Here is a 19,593-nt window from a genome sequence, read left to right as displayed (position 1 = left end):
AACAAGGAATAATCAAACCAAAAAAAGGTTACGGTTTCTGAACGAAATCAGAGCCCCTGTGATCTCAATTCCTTGCCAGCCGGGACCAGCTGTAATGTACCCAAAAATCTTTTCATTAGTTCCAGAAGCATAAGAACAAAAAAAACTTCCCCTGTCTGCTGCTAAAGATAGCCAAAGAAGTGATGCGAACAAGCAAAAAAAAAAAAACACGCGAATAGCATTCCCGATTGTCGCGACGGAATAATGCGAATTCGTGTGCGTTTTTTTTTTTTATCAAAGCCTCCTAATGCACTAGTAGTTGTGACCGGCTAAATCGAAAGAACCGGCAAATCGGTGTACGCACGCAAGCATCGTTGGCGTAGTGTTGGTTCCAGCAATGGAACTACAGTACGGTTCGAGCCAAATGCGCCGCGAGAATTGAAGGCACCAAGGTACAATTCCAGGAATTCTTATCTTATTCATTAGTACACACCATAAAAGGTAAAGAATAAACCTAGTAAAGCTTTCTTCTACTTGCGGAACACTGCAAATGGGCGATTTTATCGCAAAGTAAAGGTAGCTTGCCGTGGCTCCATTGTTTGAAGGTCACTGTACGTGCGGTGAGCTGGAGCCGCCGAAGGCACGCGTCAGTGGGGTCGTTCAGTAGAGGTTAAAACTTCATCGCAGCGAGAACCGAATCCGACCGTCGAGCCTTCGTTCCGAAATATTGACCCAAGTGAATATCGAACATTTGCCGCTGCCACAATGCCGACCTACCACAAGCCGGAAGCTAAAACCATCCAGGAGCTGAAGGATATCGCTCACAAGCTGCGTATCGATTCGATCAACGCAACGCAGGCGTCAAAGTCAGGGTAAGCAATGGGTTGGGGCGTGTAGCAAGGGCGCCAGAGGGACAGAGGGTGGTGAAGCACAGTGGCAAAGAAAAACACGAGGCAGGCAGGCCTCGTTGCGAATCTGGATAAAATGGCTCCATCTTGCTGTGAGACAAGTTGGTAATGTGAGTGTGTGTAGCTGTAAAGCAGGAAGCAGCACACAAAAAAGGGGAAAAAAGGAATTGGACCCTTTCACCACCGGCTTTCGCTAAACTTTCATAACCGCTCTCTTCGGAATGCCGGTTTTGTGTGGTTGGAACAGTTTGCGCCTTGCTCCAGAGAAAAAGAGGGAAGAGAGGACATCTGAAACAATATGTTTTGACCCGGTCCGTGGGATACCACGTGCGCAGGTTGGACATAAACATGAGCTAAAAATTGGCTAGAGAAGGGTAAGCAGGTCAAAAAGGCATCCTTTCCTGCACGTGAGCCTATTCTATTCGTGCTCCATGCGTCCTCTAGTAACGCGCGCGGGGGTCACGAATGTGAAAGGCACACGGAGTAGTAGGGGTGGTCCGGATTAGACGGCGTCGGTGTGTAGGCACAGCATTTTAGAATGTCCTTCTAACCCCGTCGCAAGTGTACTACGTACGCACGCATGGTACCGAGGCACGGCAGCCAATACTAAGCCGCGCGGTGGTCTCATGGTCGTCGCAGTTCAAAAAAAAAAAAAGCAACCGCCGATCAAAAACCGATCGAAAAGGGAGCGATCGCTTGAAGCTCGTGTACAGTTCTTTTTCGAAGGTCAGAAAGAGGTCAAACGGTCGGTTTACCACCGCTCCGCTCCGTCTGCACCGTCGCCATCGTCGTCGTCATATCAGGCTCCGGTATGCTGATGATGATCGGTGAAGTTGGCTGGAACACAGTGTGGTGCAAAACAATAGAAGAGAACATTTGGCGTGTGGACGATCATTCTCGCGAGCATGTATGCTGTTTCGAAGGACGTTCCCAAACTTTCCTTGTTTCATGTTCCTTCTACATAGTTCAAAGATCACAGTACTTGCAACGGTAAAACCACCGAGCGATAAAGCTTTAGAGGTCTTGTACTCTATCTCGAGGGGCCTAAATTACCTTGGGCTTTCTCCTTAATCTTTGAGGCCTGATGAGGTGATGTCCCTAGTAAGGCCAGTTCGTTGCAACTGAATCCTTTCCGAGCTGTTCCGCCTCAGCAAGGATGCTATTATATGATCACGATCTGATCTAAGAGGGCCGTAAAGAGGCCAATATGAGCAAGAAAACGCATTACAATCGAAGGCCAAACCTTAAACTTTCAACATCCGGATAGAGTAGCGCTAGAGCTACTGTTTACTGTCTAGTAAAAAGTAAAAGAAAAATCGACCGTAAATGACGCAAGAAGATACGCGCGCGCGGGCCCTACACTCCGATGTCCCGCGATCCGCCATGATGATGGGCACATTGCATGATTGGATTACGTTTGCCGCGTTGTCCGTGCGCCGCAAGGTTGCCATAAAGTTGCAAAAAGAGCAAAATAAATTCAGTGAGTCAAGTATAAACAATTGATAACCGAAGGGGCCGGCGCGCGCACACACACACACACACAATCGAAGAAGGTAGCCCGCAGCCGCCGGTCGTTCAATGCCGGTTGTCGGTTTCCGTTTTATGCGCGCGCTCGCTCAACCGTTACGTGCGGCGATATGGACACTCGAGCGATCGGAGTTGTTTGATTTGAAGTCATTTAGGGTCGGTTTTTATCTTTCTATACCAGCCCCGTATAACACCGCGCTCTGTTTCTTTCTCTCACGCACGCATGCAGCCATCCAACGTCATGTGCTTCGATTGCGGAAATCATGTCGGTGCTGTTCTTCAACACGATGCGGTACAAACTCTCTGCTCCGCGCGACGCTTCCTCCGACCGGTTCATCCTGTCGAAGGGCCACGCCGCCCCGATCCTGTACGCGGCCTGGGCCGAGGCAGGACTGTTCCCGGTGGAGGATCTGATGAATCTGCGCAAGATCGACTCGGATCTGGAGGGCCACCCGACGCCCCGGCTGAACTTCATCGACGTCGGCACCGGTTCGCTCGGTCAGGGTGTGGCCGTTGCGTGCGGTATGGCGTACGTGGGCAAGAACATCGATAAGGCCGACTACCGCACGTACGTGCTGGTCGGCGATGGCGAGTCGGCCGAAGGTTCGATCTGGGAATCGCTGCACTTTGCCGGGTACTACAAGCTGAACAACCTGTGCGTCATTTTCGACGTGAACCGGCTGGGCCAGTCGGAGGCGACCTCGCTCCAGCACCAGATGGAGGTGTACCGGAAGCGGTTGGATGCGTTCGGATTTAACGCGATCGTCGTCGACGGACACGACGTGGAGGAGCTGTGCAAGGCGTTCTTCGAAGCGTCCTCAACCACCGATCGTCCGACGGCGATCATTGCCAAAACGTTCAAGGGCAAACATTTCCCCAACATTGAGGATCTGGAAAATTGGCACGGCAAGCCGCTGGGCGATGCGGCCGACGGTGTGGTGGCGCACCTGCAAAAGTTGATCCGTAACGCAGGACCGATCGCGCTCGCGCCACCATCGCCGCAGAAGGAAAATGCACCGAAAGTTAGCATTAAGGGCATCGAGCTGGCCACACCGCCGGCGTACCAGAAGGGTGAGCAGATCGCAACGCGGCTCGCTTACGGTACGGCGCTGGCAAAGATTGCGATGAACAACGATCGTGTCATCGCGCTCGACGGCGACACGAAGAACTCGACCTACTCGGACAAGCTGCGCAAAGCGTTCCCGGAGCGGTTTATCGAGTGCTTCATTGCGGAACAGAATCTGGTCGGTGTGGCCATCGGTGCGGCTTGCCGCGATCGTACCGTAGCGTTCGTGTCCACCTTTGCCACGTTCTTCACGCGCGCCTTCGACCAGATCCGGATGGGTGCGATTTCGCAGACGAATGTGAACTTTGTCGGATCGCACTGTGGCGTCAGCATCGGGGAGGATGGACCGAGCCAGATGGGGCTGGAAGACATTGCGATGTTCCGCGCGATCCCGGGCAGCACCGTGTTCTATCCGGCCGATGCCGTCAGTACGGAGCGAGCGGTGGAGATGGCAGCAAACACGCCGGGCGTGTGCTTCATTCGTACGTCGCGCCCCAACACGGCCGTCATTTACGAAAACGATGAAAAGTTTGAGGTAGGCTGATGGGTGCTGCGTGTGGGTCCAATTCGGAATTGATTAAAGGCATTGCTGTGCTAACTCTTTTCCCTAGATTGGCAAATGCAAGGTGGTGAAGCAAAATGCAAACGATTCCGTGTTGCTGATCGGTGCCGGCATTACGCTGTACGAAGCTCTGAAGGCGGCCGAAGAACTGGAAAAGAGCGGTATTCACTGTCGCGTGATCGACCCGTTCACCGTGAAGCCCTTGGATCGGGAAGGCATCATAAAGAACGGTGCGCAGTGCGGTGGACGCGTCGTCGTTGTTGAGGATCACTATAAGTAAGTGGCGTGTGGCATCTCGCCCCCCCCCCCCCCCCCTATTCGTTCATCCATTCTAATTACGCTTTCCCTTTCCATCCTCGATACCCACAGGCAAGGAGGTCTCGGAGAAGCCGTCCTATCCGCGCTCGCCGAACAGCGCAACTTTGTCGTGAAGCATCTCGGCGTTGAGAAGCTGCCCCGTTCTGGCCCACCCTCCGTACTGGTGGATATGTTTGGCATTTCGGCACGTTCCGTAGCCGCTGCCGTGCAGGACATCATTAAGATGTAAAAAAAAAAACATAGCTCAAACGTGCGCGCCGCCGTAACGAATCTTTTGCTGCCCCGATCATGTTGATCGTGGTGGATTTTCTTGATTTAACATTCGCTTCAATTAATCATTTTTGCTTTTGGAATGTGGGTGCTTTTTTCGTGTTGTTTTACTTTTGGGGTATTGAATTATGATAATGTGAGTAACAAGAGGGTTACAGCGCTGCTGTTAATCCTCTCTAAATTTCCAGTGTCAGTGACATTGATTGTCGATTGGTACACCACCTGGGCCACTCTAATCATCATATCCGGTAACAGATGGGGAAGGGAGATCGTTGTTTATCGTGAGAGAGCGGAGAGCGATTGCGCGAACTATATTCGTACAAATAAAATGGAAAAGAAATGTTCTACAAAGTGGCATGTTTGTTAATTGAGTTTGGGAAAGATATATAGATTGGATAGATCAAGCTATACCGGTGATTTCCAAGCATTCCTGGGCAGATTGATCGATCGGGAACTGAGATTCCTCCCCAAGGTCTGCTCTGCACTGATTCCTTTCGCATAACGTAGGAGCACAGCGAGCTCGGTTAATAAAAGTAATTAATTGCAATTATTAAGTGTTTCCGTTACACTCCGCAGCATCGAAAACATATCACTGTGGCAAGCAGTTAGTTTTAAAAACGAAAAATAAAACACAAAGCTATCGCTTGCACATTTAACGGCTTTTTCGTAATTTCACAATTGTCACCAGACAACCCTGAACGCCCGAACCAACCACCATAAACGCCCTCCGCACAACTCAAAATTTGAAAGATTGCGCGCTCTCGCTCTCGCCATTTCTGTACACAAAACCGTTTCATCCGCTCCGTACTGGCTGGCTGTCTGCCTGCTGTTTGAAGAAAACGGCACACACACACTGCGAACTAACGAACAAAAAAAAAAAAAAGTGCTACAGATCGCGCAGTGCGTGTACGTTTGTTCGCGCTGATTGTTTCCGTTTTTATTGTCGTTTGTGTTTTGTTGTTGTGTTTTGGAAAGCATTTATCGAACAAAAAAACACCCTAACCAGAGTGGTGGTTTTCCACTTTCGCGCTAAACCTACGCCATTCTGCGCTGTCCGTTCGGCCAGTCGAAGCGACAGCAGCCGTCGAACGCCATTGTGTGTGTCCGGATCGCGTAAACCCTTCGAGGATACGTTGCTGCAGATTGCAGCAAAGGACGCTGTTAGAGTATTGTCCAATGAATCATCCTGCGACCGGAACTATCGGGCTCACCTTGTAATTAAACCCAGCAGGTGGGGACAAGAGGGTAAGTTTTGGGCAGGCACAAAAAACGAATGCATTTTTCGGCGGATGTTAGAAGAACGCGGGTAGCGGAATGCAAAGCAGCGGTGCGGACGAGCGGTGTCGCTCTCTGTTGTCGTAAGCCGCAGCAACTGATTGACAGAGATGAAGATAGGAGTGACGAAATGTGCCTGTGTACCGTGCCGTGCATTTCCTCGGAAGGAACATGGAAGGACGGGTAGGTGAGCTGAGCGGTGGACGGAAAAAGAGGAAAATGCGCCGCGAGTGTGATACGGCAGTGCCAAAGATCCGTTCCGATTTTCGAACACCGAGCAAAGAGAGCAGCACGGTACGGGAACAGAGAGAATCCGACTCACATGTTTGCCATTGCGCGAAAGAGAGAGAGAGAGAGAGAGAGAAGTGCGGGCGAGCGAACGAGCGAGCTAGAAGTAGAGAACAGTGCAATGGTGTTTTCCTGCTGCGGCAGGCTGGATCTTCCGTCTGTGGAAATTGCATCGAAAATAGGCTAAAATCGGCTCCAAACCGCCCAATGGGTACGCACCAGGTGAGGATGAGCTGGGAAAGATTGTGAATTCAGTGCGCGACCGTTACCGTGCGGCTATCGAAAGGCAGGAAAAGCGCAATGACGAGCGCGCCGTTCGGAAGTGAAATTGTCCAAGGTGGTGTTGCTGCGACGGTAAAATCGATAAACAGCATGAACTTGACGACGCGCGTCGTGCGCCTACTATGATTCTAGATTTGGTGCGACCATCAAACCACCCATGCACAAGGCTTGCTCGTCGTTCGATTCATTGAGATGGATTTCGCTTTCCGGTGAAGGCAATCCGGCGGAGGAACACTTTACTCAACAATCGGATTTCGAGCACCACCGCTCTGTTCGAACGAGACAGGCCTCTGTGACGGAGTGTGTAAACCATCGAAGTGGAGAAAGTTTTAGGCTGCGGCTCTGTGGCTGTGTGTTGTGTGTTATTTCCACCTCGCCCATCCATCCCATCGGTCCGTGGGCTAGCGTTGGGTGATGCGTCGCGATCCAAAAGACACCGCGAGAAAGGCCCCAATTTCCAGCTAACAAAGCATGCCTATCTCCACGGTGTGCCTCGTTGTTTCGTTGCTAGGCGAGGATTGATGATGATGGTGACGCCTTTGATTAAATAGAAAGCAAAATAAAACTAATTTTATTTCTTTCGTTTTCGTTCTCTCTGTCTCGTTCCAGACCCGCCATCGCCAGCTGTACGTGTAACTCTGGGTTTATAGTGCGAGTTTGCGAGTGGCCGGGGTGTGCGACCGAAGGAAAGAAGGTCCCGCTGCGAAAGCTGCGAAAGGGAAATAATTTAGATAAATTAATAACTTCCCCGAACCGAGCAGCGTTCGAACCATAAGCAAGCATGGAGGAGGACACGGAATACAAGAAGCTACCGATCGATGAACGCTGCGTGCACAAGCTGTGGAAGGCCCGCGTCGATGGGTACGAGGAGGCGGCCAAACTGTTCCGCACCATCGACGACGAAAAGTCCCCCGAGTGGAATAAGTATCTCGGGCTGATCAAGAAGTTCGTCATCGACAGCAATGCGGTCGCACAGGAGAAGGGCCTCGAGACGGCGCTCGTGTTCGTCGAGAACAGTGGCAACGCGGGCAAAACGGTCGGCGAGGTGATGGGGGGCATCGTGACGAAATGCATCGGTGCACCGAAAACCAAAACAAAAGAGCTGGCGGTGCAAATTACCCTCATGTACGTGGAGATCGAAAGGCAGGAAACCGTGCTGGAGGAGTTGCTGAAGGGTACGGAGCAAAAGAATCCCAAAATAGTGGCGGCCTGCGTCAGTGCGATTACGCTCGCGCTGCGCGAGTTTGGCAACAAGGTAGTGAACATCAAACCGATCGTGAAACGGCTGCCCGCCCTGCTAAGCGATCGCGATAAGACGGTGCGCGACGAATCGAAGGCACTTACCGTGGAGATCTATCGGTGGATCGGGGCAGCGTTCAAGTCGCAAATTGCGTCCCTGCCCGCCGTGCTGTTGGCCGAGCTGGAAACGGAATTTGAAAAAATTGGCAATGAGAAGGCCACTCCGGTACGGTACCTGCGGTCGCAGCAGGAGAAACAGCTACAGATTGCGGCCTCGGTCGCCGATGGGGCCGAGGGTGAGGATGATGGTGATGGGGTGGAAGGTGGCGGTGATGCGGGGGATGAGATTGATCCGCTGGATTTGATCGATCCGGTCGATATACTGTCGAAGCTGCCGAAAGACTTCTACGACAAGCTGGAGGCGAAGAAGTGGCAGGAGCGGAAGGAATCTCTGGAAGCGTTGGAAACGCTGCTACAGAACCCGAAGCTACAGCCGGGCGACTATGGCGATGTGGTGCGTGCGCTGAAGAAAGTGATCACGAAGGACACGAACGTGGTGCTGGTGGCGCTGGGTGGCAAATGTTTGGCCATGCTGGCGAAAGGGCTGGCCAAGAAGTTCAACACGTACGCGGGGGTGAGTATTGAAGTACCGTACCGATCCTGTACGGTCTTAGCTTACTGCGCAGACAAATGTTATTAATGAGCGATGCTATCATCCACTTCTCCCGTAGGCTTGCGTTCCAGCGATACTCGAGAAGTTTAAGGAGAAAAAAACGAACGTTGTAACGGCGCTGCGGGATGCGATCGACGCAATCTACCCTTCTACCACGCTGGAAGCCATCCTGGAGGATGTGCTCGAAGCGCTGGGCAACAAAAATCCAAGCGTCAAGATGGAAACCGCCTCCTTCCTGGCTCGATCGTTCACCAAAACCCTACCGACGGCCCTGTCCAAGAAAATCCTGAAACCGTTAATAGCGGCACTGCTGAAAACGCTAAACGAGCCCGATCCGGCGGTAAGAGATGCGGCGGCCGACGCAATCGGAACCGCGATGAAGCTGGTAGGCGAGAAAACGATTGGCCCTTACCTAACCGAGGTGGACGCACTGAAGATGGCCAAAATAAAGGAATGCTGCGAGCGTGCGGTCATAACGGTAAAGATTCCGGCCGCTCGCAAGGAACGCCCGGCAACGGCACCGGCGAAAGCGGTTACGACGGTCATTAAGAAGGCACCGTCCGAGACGAAGGTTGGTTCCGCCGCCGGTGGAGCGCAACGGCCAGCAACGGCAGCGACCGTCGTTAAGAAGGTGGTGTCCGGTGGTGGCCTAAAGAAAAGCGCTACCGGTGGCTCGCTCGGTGGCGGAGGAAGGACGGGTGCATCGGGGGCGAAAGCGGGCGCTTCCGCATCGGCCCCAAACACGGAGAAAGATCTCTCGCAGGAAGAAATCGATGAGCGGGCGGGTGAAATACTTCCACCGGACGCTATCGGTGGATTGGTGGATGCGAACTGGAAAACGCGTCTCAGTGCGGTGGAATCGTTTGGCGCGGCCATCGCCGGGCTGGAATCAAAACCCGGCCTGTCGCAGACCCTCCTACGATCGTTGGGAAAGAAGCCCGGCTTTAAGGATACCAACTTTCAGGTGTTGAAGGGAAAGCTCGACACGGCACGAACGGTAGTGGAACGTTTCGGCATCACCACCACCACGGCCGATTACCTGCTGACGGATGTGACGGAAAAGCTGGGTGACGCGAAAAATGGTTCCGCTGCCGCTGCTTTGCTGACCGCGATTGCGGACGGTGGCGCCCGGCTGGACTACACCGTGCAGCGCGCGATGGAGTTTGCTTTCGAGCAGCAAAAATCGCCCAAAGTGCAGCAGGAGGTGCTCGTGTGGGTAGCGACGGCACTGCGCGAGTTCGGCTTCCAGGTCGAGCCGAAAGGTCTGCTGGAAAGTGCTCGAAAGGCGGTGCAGAGCATAAATCCGGCCGTGCGTACCGCCGGCATCGGACTGCTCGGCACGATGTACCTTTTCATGGGCCAGCCGTTGACGATGTTTTTCGACGGCGAAAAACCCGCCCTAAAGCAACAAATAATGGCCGAGTTTGAGCGATGCGCAGGACAAAAGCCACCACCACCGACACGGGGAGCAATCGCGAAAGGGTCCGGTGGGGGAGATGACGACGGCGACGACGAGGAGGGAGGCCAGGGAGCAGCGGCCGAGGAGGATAGTGCACCGATACTGCTAACCGATCTGCTGCCGCGAATTGACATTTCGGGACAAATCACGGAAGCGCTGCTAACCGAGCTGTCGGACAAGAATTGGAAGACGCGAAACGAAGGCTTGGTGCGGCTGCAGACAATCGTTGCCGAAGCGAAGCTCATTAAACCCACGCTTGGGGATTTGCCCCAGGTGCTTGCGCAGCGGTTGGTCGACAGCAACGCGAAGATAGCGCAAACATCGGTCGAAATTTGCCAGCAGATTGCCGTTGCGATGGGTCCCCCGTGCCGGCAGTACGTGCGTGCGTTCTTTCCCGGCTTTCTGAAAGGGCTCGGCGACAGCAAAAGCTTCATCCGAAGCGCCTGTCTCACGTGCATCAACACGTGGGGCGAGCAGGCCGGTTACAAGGATTTCTTCGACGGTGAGATGATTGCCGATGCGCTCAAGACCGGCAGTCCGGCGCTGCGAACCGAGCTTTACGCCTGGCTGGCGGAGAAGCTACCCAGCATGCCAACGAGAAGCATCCCAAAGGACGAGCTGCTGGCCATACTGCCCCATCTGTACACGCACATTACCGACCGTAGTGCGGACGTGCGCAAGAACGCTAACGATGCCATCCTCGGCGTGATGATTCACATGGGGTACGACGCGATGGTGAAAGCGCTGGACAAGCAGAAGCCGATCTCGAAGAAGGACATACAGGCGGCACTCGACAAGGCGCGGCCCAATCTCCCCGTGAAGCAGCTGCCACCTGCGAAGGCTGCCCCGGCACCGGAGGAAGCGGCGGCTCCAGGCAAGGGAGGAGGGCTTAAGCTGAAGGCACCAAAATCGGCCGGTGCTGGTGGTGGTGGTACAGCAGCTGCCGGTGGGCGCATCGGAACAGGTTCGGCCGGTTCCGACAAGTCCGGTGGTGGTGGTGGTGGTGGGTCGGGTGTTGGTAGCGCCGGCAGTGCTGCTGGAGGCAGCTCGTCCCGCAAGAAGGAAGAAGATGCCGACTCGTTGGCACCCCTGCTCGCGGTGAACGGGCTCAAAAAGCAACGGTTCGTAGACGAGCAGAAGCTGAAGGTCTTGAAATGGACGTTCACCACGCCCCGGGAGGAGTTCTACGAGCTGCTCAAGGAGCAGATGCAGTCGGCCAACGTAAACAAAGCGCTCATGGTGAACATGTTTCACGAAGACTTCCGCTACCATCTGAAGGTGATCGATGCGCTGATGGAGGATTTGGCCACGAACGAGGAAGCACTCATCTGCAACCTCGACCTGGTGATGAAGTGGCTCTCGCTTCGCTTCTACGACACAAATCCCTCCGTGCTGCTGAAAGGCTTGGAGTACCTGAACCAGGTATTTCAGCGGCTCGTCGACCGGCAGTACATGCTGGCGGACATCGAGGGTAGCTCGTTCGTGCCGCACCTGCTCATCAAGATCGGCGACCCGAAGGACGTCGTCCGGAACGGTGTGCGCACGCTGCTGCGGCAGATCTGTCTGCTGTACCCCTTCTCGAAGGTGTTCGTGTTCATAATGGACGCGCTCAAGTCGAAAAATGCTCGCCAGCGGGCGGAGTGTTTGGACGAGCTGGGGTATCTGATCGAAACGTACGGGCTGACCGTGTGCCAACCGTCGCAGCCGGTTGCGCTGAAGGAGATTGCGCGCCACATATCCGACCGGGACAATGCGGTGCGGAACGCGGCACTGAACGCGGTGGTGCAGGCTTACTTTCTAACCGGCGAGAAGATTTACAAGCTGATCGGTCAGCTCTCGGACAAGGATCTTTCGATGCTGGACGAGCGTATCAAGCGGTCGAAGAAGGCGTCCGTAGTGCCGGCAAAGAAAGTGCCGACGGGTGTGCCGGGATCGAATCTTGCCGACGCTACCGTTGTGGCGAAGGAAAGCATGGTGCCGATGGTGGGCGTGCAGGAGCTACAGCCGGCAGGCGAAGTGGGTGGTGGTGCGGATGACGCTATGGATGAGGACGATACACTGGTACCGGGGCATGCGGACGCCGTGGCCGTACCGATGAAGTGAGTTGGTTTCATTTTTTTTCCTTTACCGAAGTTCGTTCAATCTGCATTGATCTAGAAGCGTTGAGGTTATGCTGCTCTGGACGTACGAGCGGAGAGATTTGGACGGTCCATGTGTCCCGGATGTATGATGTAATTCACGACTCGTATTACGTGGCTAGCGTTCCTTCTGACCTGTTGGAGACCGCCCATGTGCTACTATAATTGTTGCCTTGTGATGTGACGTACCGCTTACCTTTGTCTATTGTTTGTGGAGTGTGTTTGTTCTGTTCCCCTGTCCCCAAACAGTCTTCTCAGTAGCAGTAACTAAACTTGCGGGTGTTGGGTTATTGTTTCCTTTCGCACGCCTATTGTAGAATCATTGTACCCGAGCCTCCACAGCCGCGCGCGGTGAAGGGCCCGTTCAAGCTGGACGAGCACGTGATAGCGGACATCGAGCGGAACTGGGTGAAGGCCGACGATCTCGGCAAAACCGTCCTCAGCCCGATGGATGATGCCTTCATCTACGACGAGCTGTCCGTGATTGCGGTGAACGGTGTGTCCTATCCGGAGGAGAAATTCCGGCAGCTCACCCAACGCAACATGCTGCTATCAGCGGCTGGCGGTGGACCGGGCGAATCGCCCGTTCATCAGCGTCCCCCGACGGCGACAATTACGACAGTGCCGGTGGCGGCCAGTCTTCGACCCTCGCTAGATGGCAGTGGGCTGATTTCGAAACCGAAACCAGCGCCTCCTGTCGGACCAAGGTATAAGGCAATAGGCGGATTTTTCCTTTTTTTTCCCCCCTTTTTGTTTATCGTAGCTAAAGCTTAGTTCTGCGAAAGCAATGTAAATCACTGACGAACGTATGTACGTATGTAATATGGATGGTGTTTGCTTTCTCTAATCCTATACAGCCCTACCGATGCTCTCCCAAAGATGGATCAGAACTTGGTACGCATCATTCGCGGAATCGGCAACACGGACAGTTACGCTGCACATGCCGCCTTAAACGAGCTAACCGATATCATGCAATCGCCGGAGAAGCAGGCTGTGCTGCGAGGATACGAGGAAATGTACATACAGCACGTCCTGCAGCAGTTTAAGGTACGGGGCAAAAAAATGTGTGGTCATACCGGTGTTGGACAAGTTGTCCAGCACTGACAATGGCACTACTTCGCTTCCTTCCCTCACCATTCATCTACTGCCACCGTTTACGCTTCATTTGCAGAACATCCAGCAAAAGCCGATAGCAGAATCGATGAACATATATCAACCGCTGCTCCACAGCATCTTCATGTTCTTTGCCTCGAAATCGCTCGGCAAGCATCTGTCGATCGTGTCGATTAAAAACATCATCTCCGTGCTGCTGGGCCTGATGGCCGACAACCGGCTGGTGACCGGCATCGATGACGCACAGTTCGTCAAGGTGGTGAACGGCATCTGTCTCAAGATACTCGACCGGACCAACTTCACCTACATGAACTGTGCGCTGATCCGCCTGCTGAAGGAATCCTGCCAGACCAGCTGCTTGCCAAAGTTTACCGACCTGCAGATGAAGTGCATCTGGCGCAACGTGAAGGTCATACCGGACCGGTTGCCGGAGCTGGACTACGAGGCGGTGCTGCTGGAGGTGCACGAGTTTATGCTGGCCCTTCCGTCGACCTGGTGGCAAACGCGACCGTCCGATATGCCGCTGCGCACGGTCAAAACGATCATACACAACATGACGAAGATTAAGGGGAACGCGATACTGCAGCATCTGAATACGATACCGACCCGGTCGGAGCTACACTCGTACGTGCTGCGCATTCTGAAGAACATCAACAAGGACGCGTCTGGTGCGGCGGCGGCGCTGGTGGCGGCTGGCGATGGTGAATCGGGCGCTGGTTGCTTACGGCCAGGAACGGCGGCGGGTGGCATGATCGGTACCGCCCAGAACAATGCACTTAACAGCGACAATAACAATCATGGCGTTACGCGCACGAGCATGATCGGTGGTGGGGAAGGGGATGGCGTTGGGCCGGTGGTTGGTTCCGAGTACCAGAAGTACATAGCTATCAATGCGAGCGTTGAAAGCGGCGTCGACGGTAGTAAAGGTAAATTGGGTCTCGCCAATCTTTCACCAACGGTTGCCAGAGAAAAGGTAATACATTTTTCTAATAATTGTCTCTCTCTTCAGGTGGTCCAGAAAACAAACAAAATCCCGAGTTTTGGATGGCGCGATTAAATTATCTAACGGTAAGTGATGCTTTAGGTAGCTGACAGATGACGTTGTGCGTGGCGAAAAAGGATGGTGAAGGAGTGCTGGAGGAGGAGGACCTGTGAAGTAATTCGTTCTTTGTAATTTACTTACCGGATGAAGGCAATCATTGGCTTTGTACCGCTGTTGATTGTACTCTTCACCGCCACTAGAGCGTACCTTCGAATGCAGGAGTGAGAATGGGTTCGATGATGATCATCCGCTCTGTACTCGTTTTTCCAGACCAAACATGGCAGACAGAAAAAGCGCCCGCCGAGGGCAGAAAACTAGTTCCGCCGAGGGTGGATAGGAGGAAGAAACCACCGATGAATTGGAAACAATAAGGGGAATAGTTAGATTGCCCGTTTGGAAGTGGAAACGGGCTTTGCACAAATTCAAGTGTTCGGAATGTGAGAAGTGAGAAGAACTTCTAGCCTATGGTTTTGCTATCACTTAACTTTATGTACACTGCACACAAACCCGTCATAAATATGTACCTTTTTTTTGTTTCTTGCTGCCTGTGCTAATGTGTGTGATTTATTGTATTTCAGAAAAAGACTACCGCCGGTACACCAAATCGCGGAAGCGTGTTGGGTGCCACCGGCACACAGCTGTCGATGGACGGGACGGGAACGACGATGACCGTGCCTGGTGGCATTATTACGGACGAGAATCTGAATCTGAATCAAATGCAGGGCAGCAAGTTCAGCATTCGGCGCGGGCTGGATGGGACGGGGTTGGGACACGAGACCACCACCCTTACGGGAACGCCCGTCGGTGGCGGCATGACGTCACAGCGTCGCGAGCTGCTGCAGCAAAAGCTGGAACAGCTCAAGCAACACAAGTGAACTCTCGCGCGGGTTTGGTGTGTGTGTGTGTGTGTGTCAGTATAATCGAACCGACAGAGGAGTGGGGCGGTGGGGCAATACACACGTGTTTCGTTAGGAAGTACTACAGGTCAAACGTGAACCGCCCTACACGACGCCATTTTTGTGTGTTATATTCAGCAAACAGGTATTAAATCTCTGAGGTTGTGGACACACACACACGCATCTAGCGCAGAAACGGAAATACTCATCCAATTGTGCTCCTCAACCCCCCCCCCCCCACTCCCTCCCTCCCTCCCGCTAGCGCACAAGTGATGATCCGAGGCCACACGGTAGCATCAAAGATGCATTTCCCGCCCCCCTGAAAAGGCAAAAAGAAAGTATTCCCCATTTTGTTGACTGGGTTTTACGACTGAATGATCAAAGGTGTGTACGTGTGTAGGTGTGTGTGTGTGTTGTTAGGTTTGTGCCACCCCCCCCTACTAACAAATCACTTTGGCTGAGTAACCATGTGCTTCTTGTATTTTGGCCGCCAGCCTGTTTAGTTCTGTTTGGAGCGCGCAACCACACACACACACCCGTACACATAAGCAGCAAGCAAACACAAGCACGGATTGTTTTTTTTATAAATGTAAGGTCCATTTTTTTACCCACTTCACAGGTTAATTGCGTTAGGTTACTTTGAAAAGCAGCGTTTTTAACTTATTGTTAGGTGTAATACATTCGCAGCAGCGCTCCGGTGGGGCACCTCGTGTTCCCAGCAGTTTGTTGGTCTATGTTTTATTTCTCGGCCTTCTCGGAAACGAACGTTGCAAATACCCGTACCTTGTTTTTTTATCGAATAATTACACAATACTACTGTTACTACGACACTACTACTATTGCTACTACTACATCATCATCATCATCATCCGTTTTAACGGAGTAAAAAAGACTTGCAGATTATACACACACACACACACACACATACAATACACTACTTAAGCCTCTCACCTTCTAGCAGACGAAAATTGTATTAGTAAAACTCATGTGGTAAAAGCTGTGGAGATATACATATACACCAAACCAAGCAACCATGTTAAAGCCCGCTTGCGTAGGGATTTGTTACGTTCCGTTTGTACCGTTTATACCCACACACACACGTTTATGCATACGCTCCGCTCTCCATGACCTACTATTATTGCACACGTTAATAGGTAATACATTCGCCACGCAGTTGCTATGCTTGTAAAGGCCGGTTTCGTTTTGGTTATTGTTTCGTCAGTAGAGCGACACATGGCAGATAGGAAAATGAGCAGCGGCAGTTTGGTCCGCTCGGTACTGTGTATAAAGGAGACGTTTGTTTTTGCACCAAAATTTGTCGAATTCCTGTGTTGTGATTGTGTGAGCGAAATCAATTACATTAAAGAAAAACAAAACAAAAAAACATTGTCTCTCTGTGTTAGGAGAACAGAACCGAGAGGCGTAAGTATTGACCGACGGTAGCATTCAACACACAATCGTACTCAGTCTCACAACCAAGAATTGCTTAACCTGATGAAAATAAAAAACAAAACAAAAACTATATTTGAATAATATCAATTCATGTAAAGGGCGGTTTCTGTTTTTGCCAACATGCCATCCGATATTAGGTTTAACTGACTCCGGAAGTAGAGCTGACGGAGAGGATCTAGAAATGGTTAGGGGAGTACTTACTCCTTACTTACTTACTCGTCAGGCGCTACAACCGCTATGCGGTCTTGGCCTGCTGCAACAATCCTCGATACCGCTCACGGTTTAGCGCCGTCGTCTGCTAATCCGTTATCCCGGCCGTTCTGGCGGACGCATCAACGCCATCACTTCATCTCAATTTGTGCCACCTACCACGCCTCCTCTGTCCGTGTGGACGGCCTAAAAGGACTTTACGGGCTGGGTCGTCCGGTGTCATTCTCATGACGTGACCAGCCCACCGGAGCCTGGCGAGTCTAATTCGCGGCTAAGAGGGCTTCGTCAGTTTTGGACTGAAGTATGACCGGTTGGCAGCCAGATTCCTCAGGCTGTAGTATGACCGGTTGGCAGCCAGCACCCGTGCGCGTAACTCAACATCAATGTTGTTGTCGGTGCTGACTTTTAACCCCAGATAGGTGAAGTTTTGGACGACTTCGAAGGTGCGGTCACCTATCTGTACATCACCCCTGCGTAAATCAGTGTTTGTTAGCAGGGCCGCTGGTGGTGCCACCATCATTTTGGTTTTCGCCTCGTTAATCTCCAACCCGAGGTTCTGTGCCGCACGCTCGATCCTTTGATAAGCTTCTGCTACATAGGAGAGCCTCAAACCAATGATGTCTACGTCATCAGCGTATGCCAGGATCTGGATTGACTTGAAGAAGATAGTCCCCGAAGTTTCCATCTCCGAGTCGCGGATGGCTCTCTCTAGCGCCAGATTGTAGGGGAGTACGGCTCGTGGATAACAATCTAAGCCGGGAAATCCACTACAACTAACCTCTTAAACTTCGTAAGCTCCAGAAGTCTTCATCAGCACCACACAAAAGGCACGATAAATCACTCACGTATAAGTTCGGTACGGTACGCTACGGGCATCACAGGGCTAACGACCTTCACAGTGAGCACGACTGGATCAAGAAGAGTGGAAACTGATGGAACTGACCGGTTGCAGTCTTGGATGGAGTTTGGCTTAATCTAATTGAGTCACACGGGATAACTATCGTCTTGAAGCCGGAGATTTCACCACACGGACATCTTGTCCATGGCGATCCTAGTGTTGGTAGAGAGGGTAGAGAGAATCCATACCCACTTAGCTCTAGGTTGAAGAGTCGACGGAAAAGACAGTAGTTTAACGTGTGAGTTTATTTCATGTACATTGATCAACTTGCTGTTCAACTACATGCAACTGTAATAGTTTACCAGAGGATTAGCTCTTAACTGTCGTGCCTTTGAAAATTGTGCTAAAAACGTGTTCTCTCTACTGAAGGAGAAAGTGGTTCTACGTCTGTAGTTGTAGTAGTAGTAGTGGTGGTGGGGAGTGGTAGATCATCTGTCAAACTCTACTCCTCATCCGCTGCTGTCACGGTAGGTTCCGGGGTGGTTTCTTTTGTTCCTGCCTTTTCTCCATTGGTAGTACCACCGCCACCACCACCACCACCACCACCACCACCGCCCCCATCGTCTTCCTCTTCGTCCTCATCATCATCCATCGGTGTTCCGAAGCGTGTCGAGATGGAGGCCAAACGCATCGCCGCCTTGAACCGTGCGGAAGCTTTCTGTTTGGCGAGCTTTTTCTTCCACTGTCGGAAAGAGAGAAGGAAAAAGTATGAGGTAGGATTGCATTGCGCTACTTCCGGGTTATCCGGGTTTCCACGCTATGGTCAACTCACGTTTGCATCCCGCGACGGTAGCTCCTTGAGGAACTGTTGCATTTCATCCTTCTTCGGGTCGGCAATAGCAAGCACGGATATGCAACCATCGACCGTGCCGAGTACCAGACTGCGCCCGTCCGATGTACTCCGGATTGCGGTCAGTTCCGCCTGCATGCGATAGTTGGCAATCATTTCCGCGTCGTTGGTGCGGAACACGCGCAGCGTTTTGCGCCCACTGTGATAGTACAGCACGTACTCGTCCGTCGAGGTGAACATGCAGATCACGGTAAACACGCCCTCGGCCACCTTCGGGATGAACGTTTTCACCGTCGAACCCTTCTTCAGCTCGAGCAGCTCTAGACCACCGCGGGACGGTGCGTACAGACCGAACTTGCCATCGGTGGTGCAGGTGCCGCTCCACTTCGGTATCGAGCGGACGTGCTTCTTCGTCTTAATGTCCATGATGCTGCCCTTCTCGTTCGTCAGCACCGCCACCTGGGTCGGTTTGTGGGGCAACGGTAGCAACGACACGATTTCCTTGATGTTGCACGTGCGCAACGAAATGCGGTGCATGAAGAGGCCGGTCGCGGCATTAAACACGGCGATCGCATCCTTCCCGTTTTTGTCGGTCGAGGCGCACAGGATGTGTTGCCCGTCGGCAGAAATCACGGCACAGCGGAACGGTAAACCGGGGACAAGCCGCACCGGGTAGTCGTAGGCGAAAACGATCGCCCCGGTCGGCAGGCTGCGCACAATGGCATGCGCCTGTATGCCATTATCGTCGGTGGACGAACCGGGCCCGGTTCCGGCACCGCCAGGCGTGCTCGAGCCGCCACTTGTCGCCTGGGGACAGGACACGGTCAGATACTTGTCGCCGTGCTCCACAAAATTGATCTGCTGTATTCCGGGCTGTGTGTCGCGGGCCAGCACCTGCTCCGTCACACGGTTCCACACCAATATCTTGCCCGTCTCGGACGACACAATGTACCGGCCGTCCGGGGTGATCTCGGCGTGCGTAACGATCGCACCGAGCGGACTGTCGGCCAGCTTGGACAGCAGCCGACCGGTACGGATTTCCCAAACACCGACGCAACCGCGGGTCACCGTCACCGCCAGGTCACCGTTCTCCGAAAGGCTGATGCTGTCGATCTGCAGCTCGTGCCTGTCGATGACGTGCACCTGCTCGAAGATGTTGTTAATGTTCCAGATCTTCACCGAACGATCGATGCTGGACGTGATGACAC

The 19,593-nt window shown here is 52.8% G+C and overlaps 3 protein-coding genes across 7 annotated transcripts in view; 2 read left to right on the top strand and 1 right to left on the bottom strand.

Moving 5' to 3' along the window:
* The first annotated feature begins 332 nt into the window (after positions 1-332).
* LOC118504234 (transketolase-like protein 2) lies at positions 333-4,981 on the top strand. Of its 2 annotated transcripts, XM_036038455.1 has the most exons (5): positions 364-431; positions 556-851; positions 2,644-4,015; positions 4,092-4,318; positions 4,412-4,981. In XM_036038455.1, exons 2-5 carry the CDS (start codon positions 745-747, stop codon positions 4,587-4,589), a joined length of 1,884 nt encoding a protein of 627 aa, XP_035894348.1. In that variant the 5' UTR covers positions 364-431; positions 556-744; the 3' UTR covers positions 4,590-4,981. The 2 variants fall into 2 exon arrangements, with proteins under 2 accessions (XP_035894347.1, XP_035894348.1); XM_036038454.1 differs by having other exon boundaries at positions 333-851.
* Positions 4,982-5,416: 435 nt separating this feature from the next.
* On the top strand, positions 5,417-16,574 carry LOC118504231 (protein mini spindles). 4 transcript variants are annotated; one of them, XM_036038448.1, is made up of 8 exons: positions 5,417-5,875; positions 7,085-8,348; positions 8,446-11,945; positions 12,302-12,691; positions 12,842-13,031; positions 13,156-14,023; positions 14,107-14,165; positions 14,718-16,574. In XM_036038448.1, the coding sequence occupies exons 2-8, from the start codon at positions 7,257-7,259 to the stop codon at positions 15,012-15,014; spliced, it is 6,396 nt and encodes a 2,131-aa protein (XP_035894341.1). In that variant the 5' UTR covers positions 5,417-5,875; positions 7,085-7,256; the 3' UTR covers positions 15,015-16,574. The 4 variants fall into 4 exon arrangements, with proteins under 4 accessions (XP_035894341.1, XP_035894344.1, XP_035894342.1 ...); XM_036038449.1 differs by lacking the exon at positions 5,417-5,875 and adding an exon at positions 6,282-6,415; XM_036038450.1 differs by lacking the exon at positions 5,417-5,875 and adding an exon at positions 6,297-6,404.
* A 1,251-nt stretch (positions 16,575-17,825) lies between these two features.
* The window catches only part of LOC118502502 (NACHT and WD repeat domain-containing protein 2), an 8,107-nt gene continuing 6,339 nt past the window's right edge, over positions 17,826-19,593 (bottom strand). The window contains exons 10-11 of the mRNA XM_036034735.1: positions 18,368-19,593; positions 17,826-18,277 (exon numbers count right to left, since the gene is read on the bottom strand). The exon at positions 18,368-19,593 is cut by the window's right edge and continues 442 nt beyond it. Coding sequence (XP_035890628.1) covers positions 18,038-18,277; positions 18,368-19,593 — 1,466 coding nt within the window. The 3' untranslated portion in view covers positions 17,826-18,037. The remainder of the gene's footprint in view (positions 18,278-18,367) is intronic.

Source organism: Anopheles stephensi, chromosome 2, assembly GCF_013141755.1.
Source record: "Anopheles stephensi strain Indian chromosome 2, UCI_ANSTEP_V1.0, whole genome shotgun sequence".
Taxonomy (NCBI): Eukaryota; Metazoa; Arthropoda; class Insecta; order Diptera; family Culicidae; genus Anopheles; species Anopheles stephensi.
This window is presented reverse-complemented; position numbering and strand designations above follow the sequence as displayed.

What these genes read in the sequence shown, in the direction of transcription:
- LOC118504234 (XM_036038454.1), top strand. Translation starts at nt 745, where the DNA reads ATGCCGACCTACCACAAGCCGGAAGCTAAAACCATCCAGGAGCTGAAG. An exon ending in ACGCAGGCGTCAAAGTCAGG is followed by an intron (nt 852 to 2,643) that starts GTAAGCAATGGG and finishes GCACGCATGCAG; the next exon opens with CCATCCAACGTCATGTGCTT. An exon ending in AAAACGATGAAAAGTTTGAG is followed by an intron (nt 4,016 to 4,091) that starts GTAGGCTGATGG and finishes TCTTTTCCCTAG; the next exon opens with ATTGGCAAATGCAAGGTGGT.
- LOC118504231 (XM_036038448.1), top strand. Translation starts at nt 7,257, where the DNA reads ATGGAGGAGGACACGGAATACAAGAAGCTACCGATCGATGAACGCTGC. An exon ending in GCGCCTCCTGTCGGACCAAG is followed by an intron (nt 12,692 to 12,841) that starts GTATAAGGCAAT and finishes AATCCTATACAG; the next exon opens with CCCTACCGATGCTCTCCCAA. An exon ending in CGGCGTCGACGGTAGTAAAG is followed by an intron (nt 14,024 to 14,106) that starts GTAAATTGGGTC and finishes CTCTCTCTTCAG; the next exon opens with GTGGTCCAGAAAACAAACAA.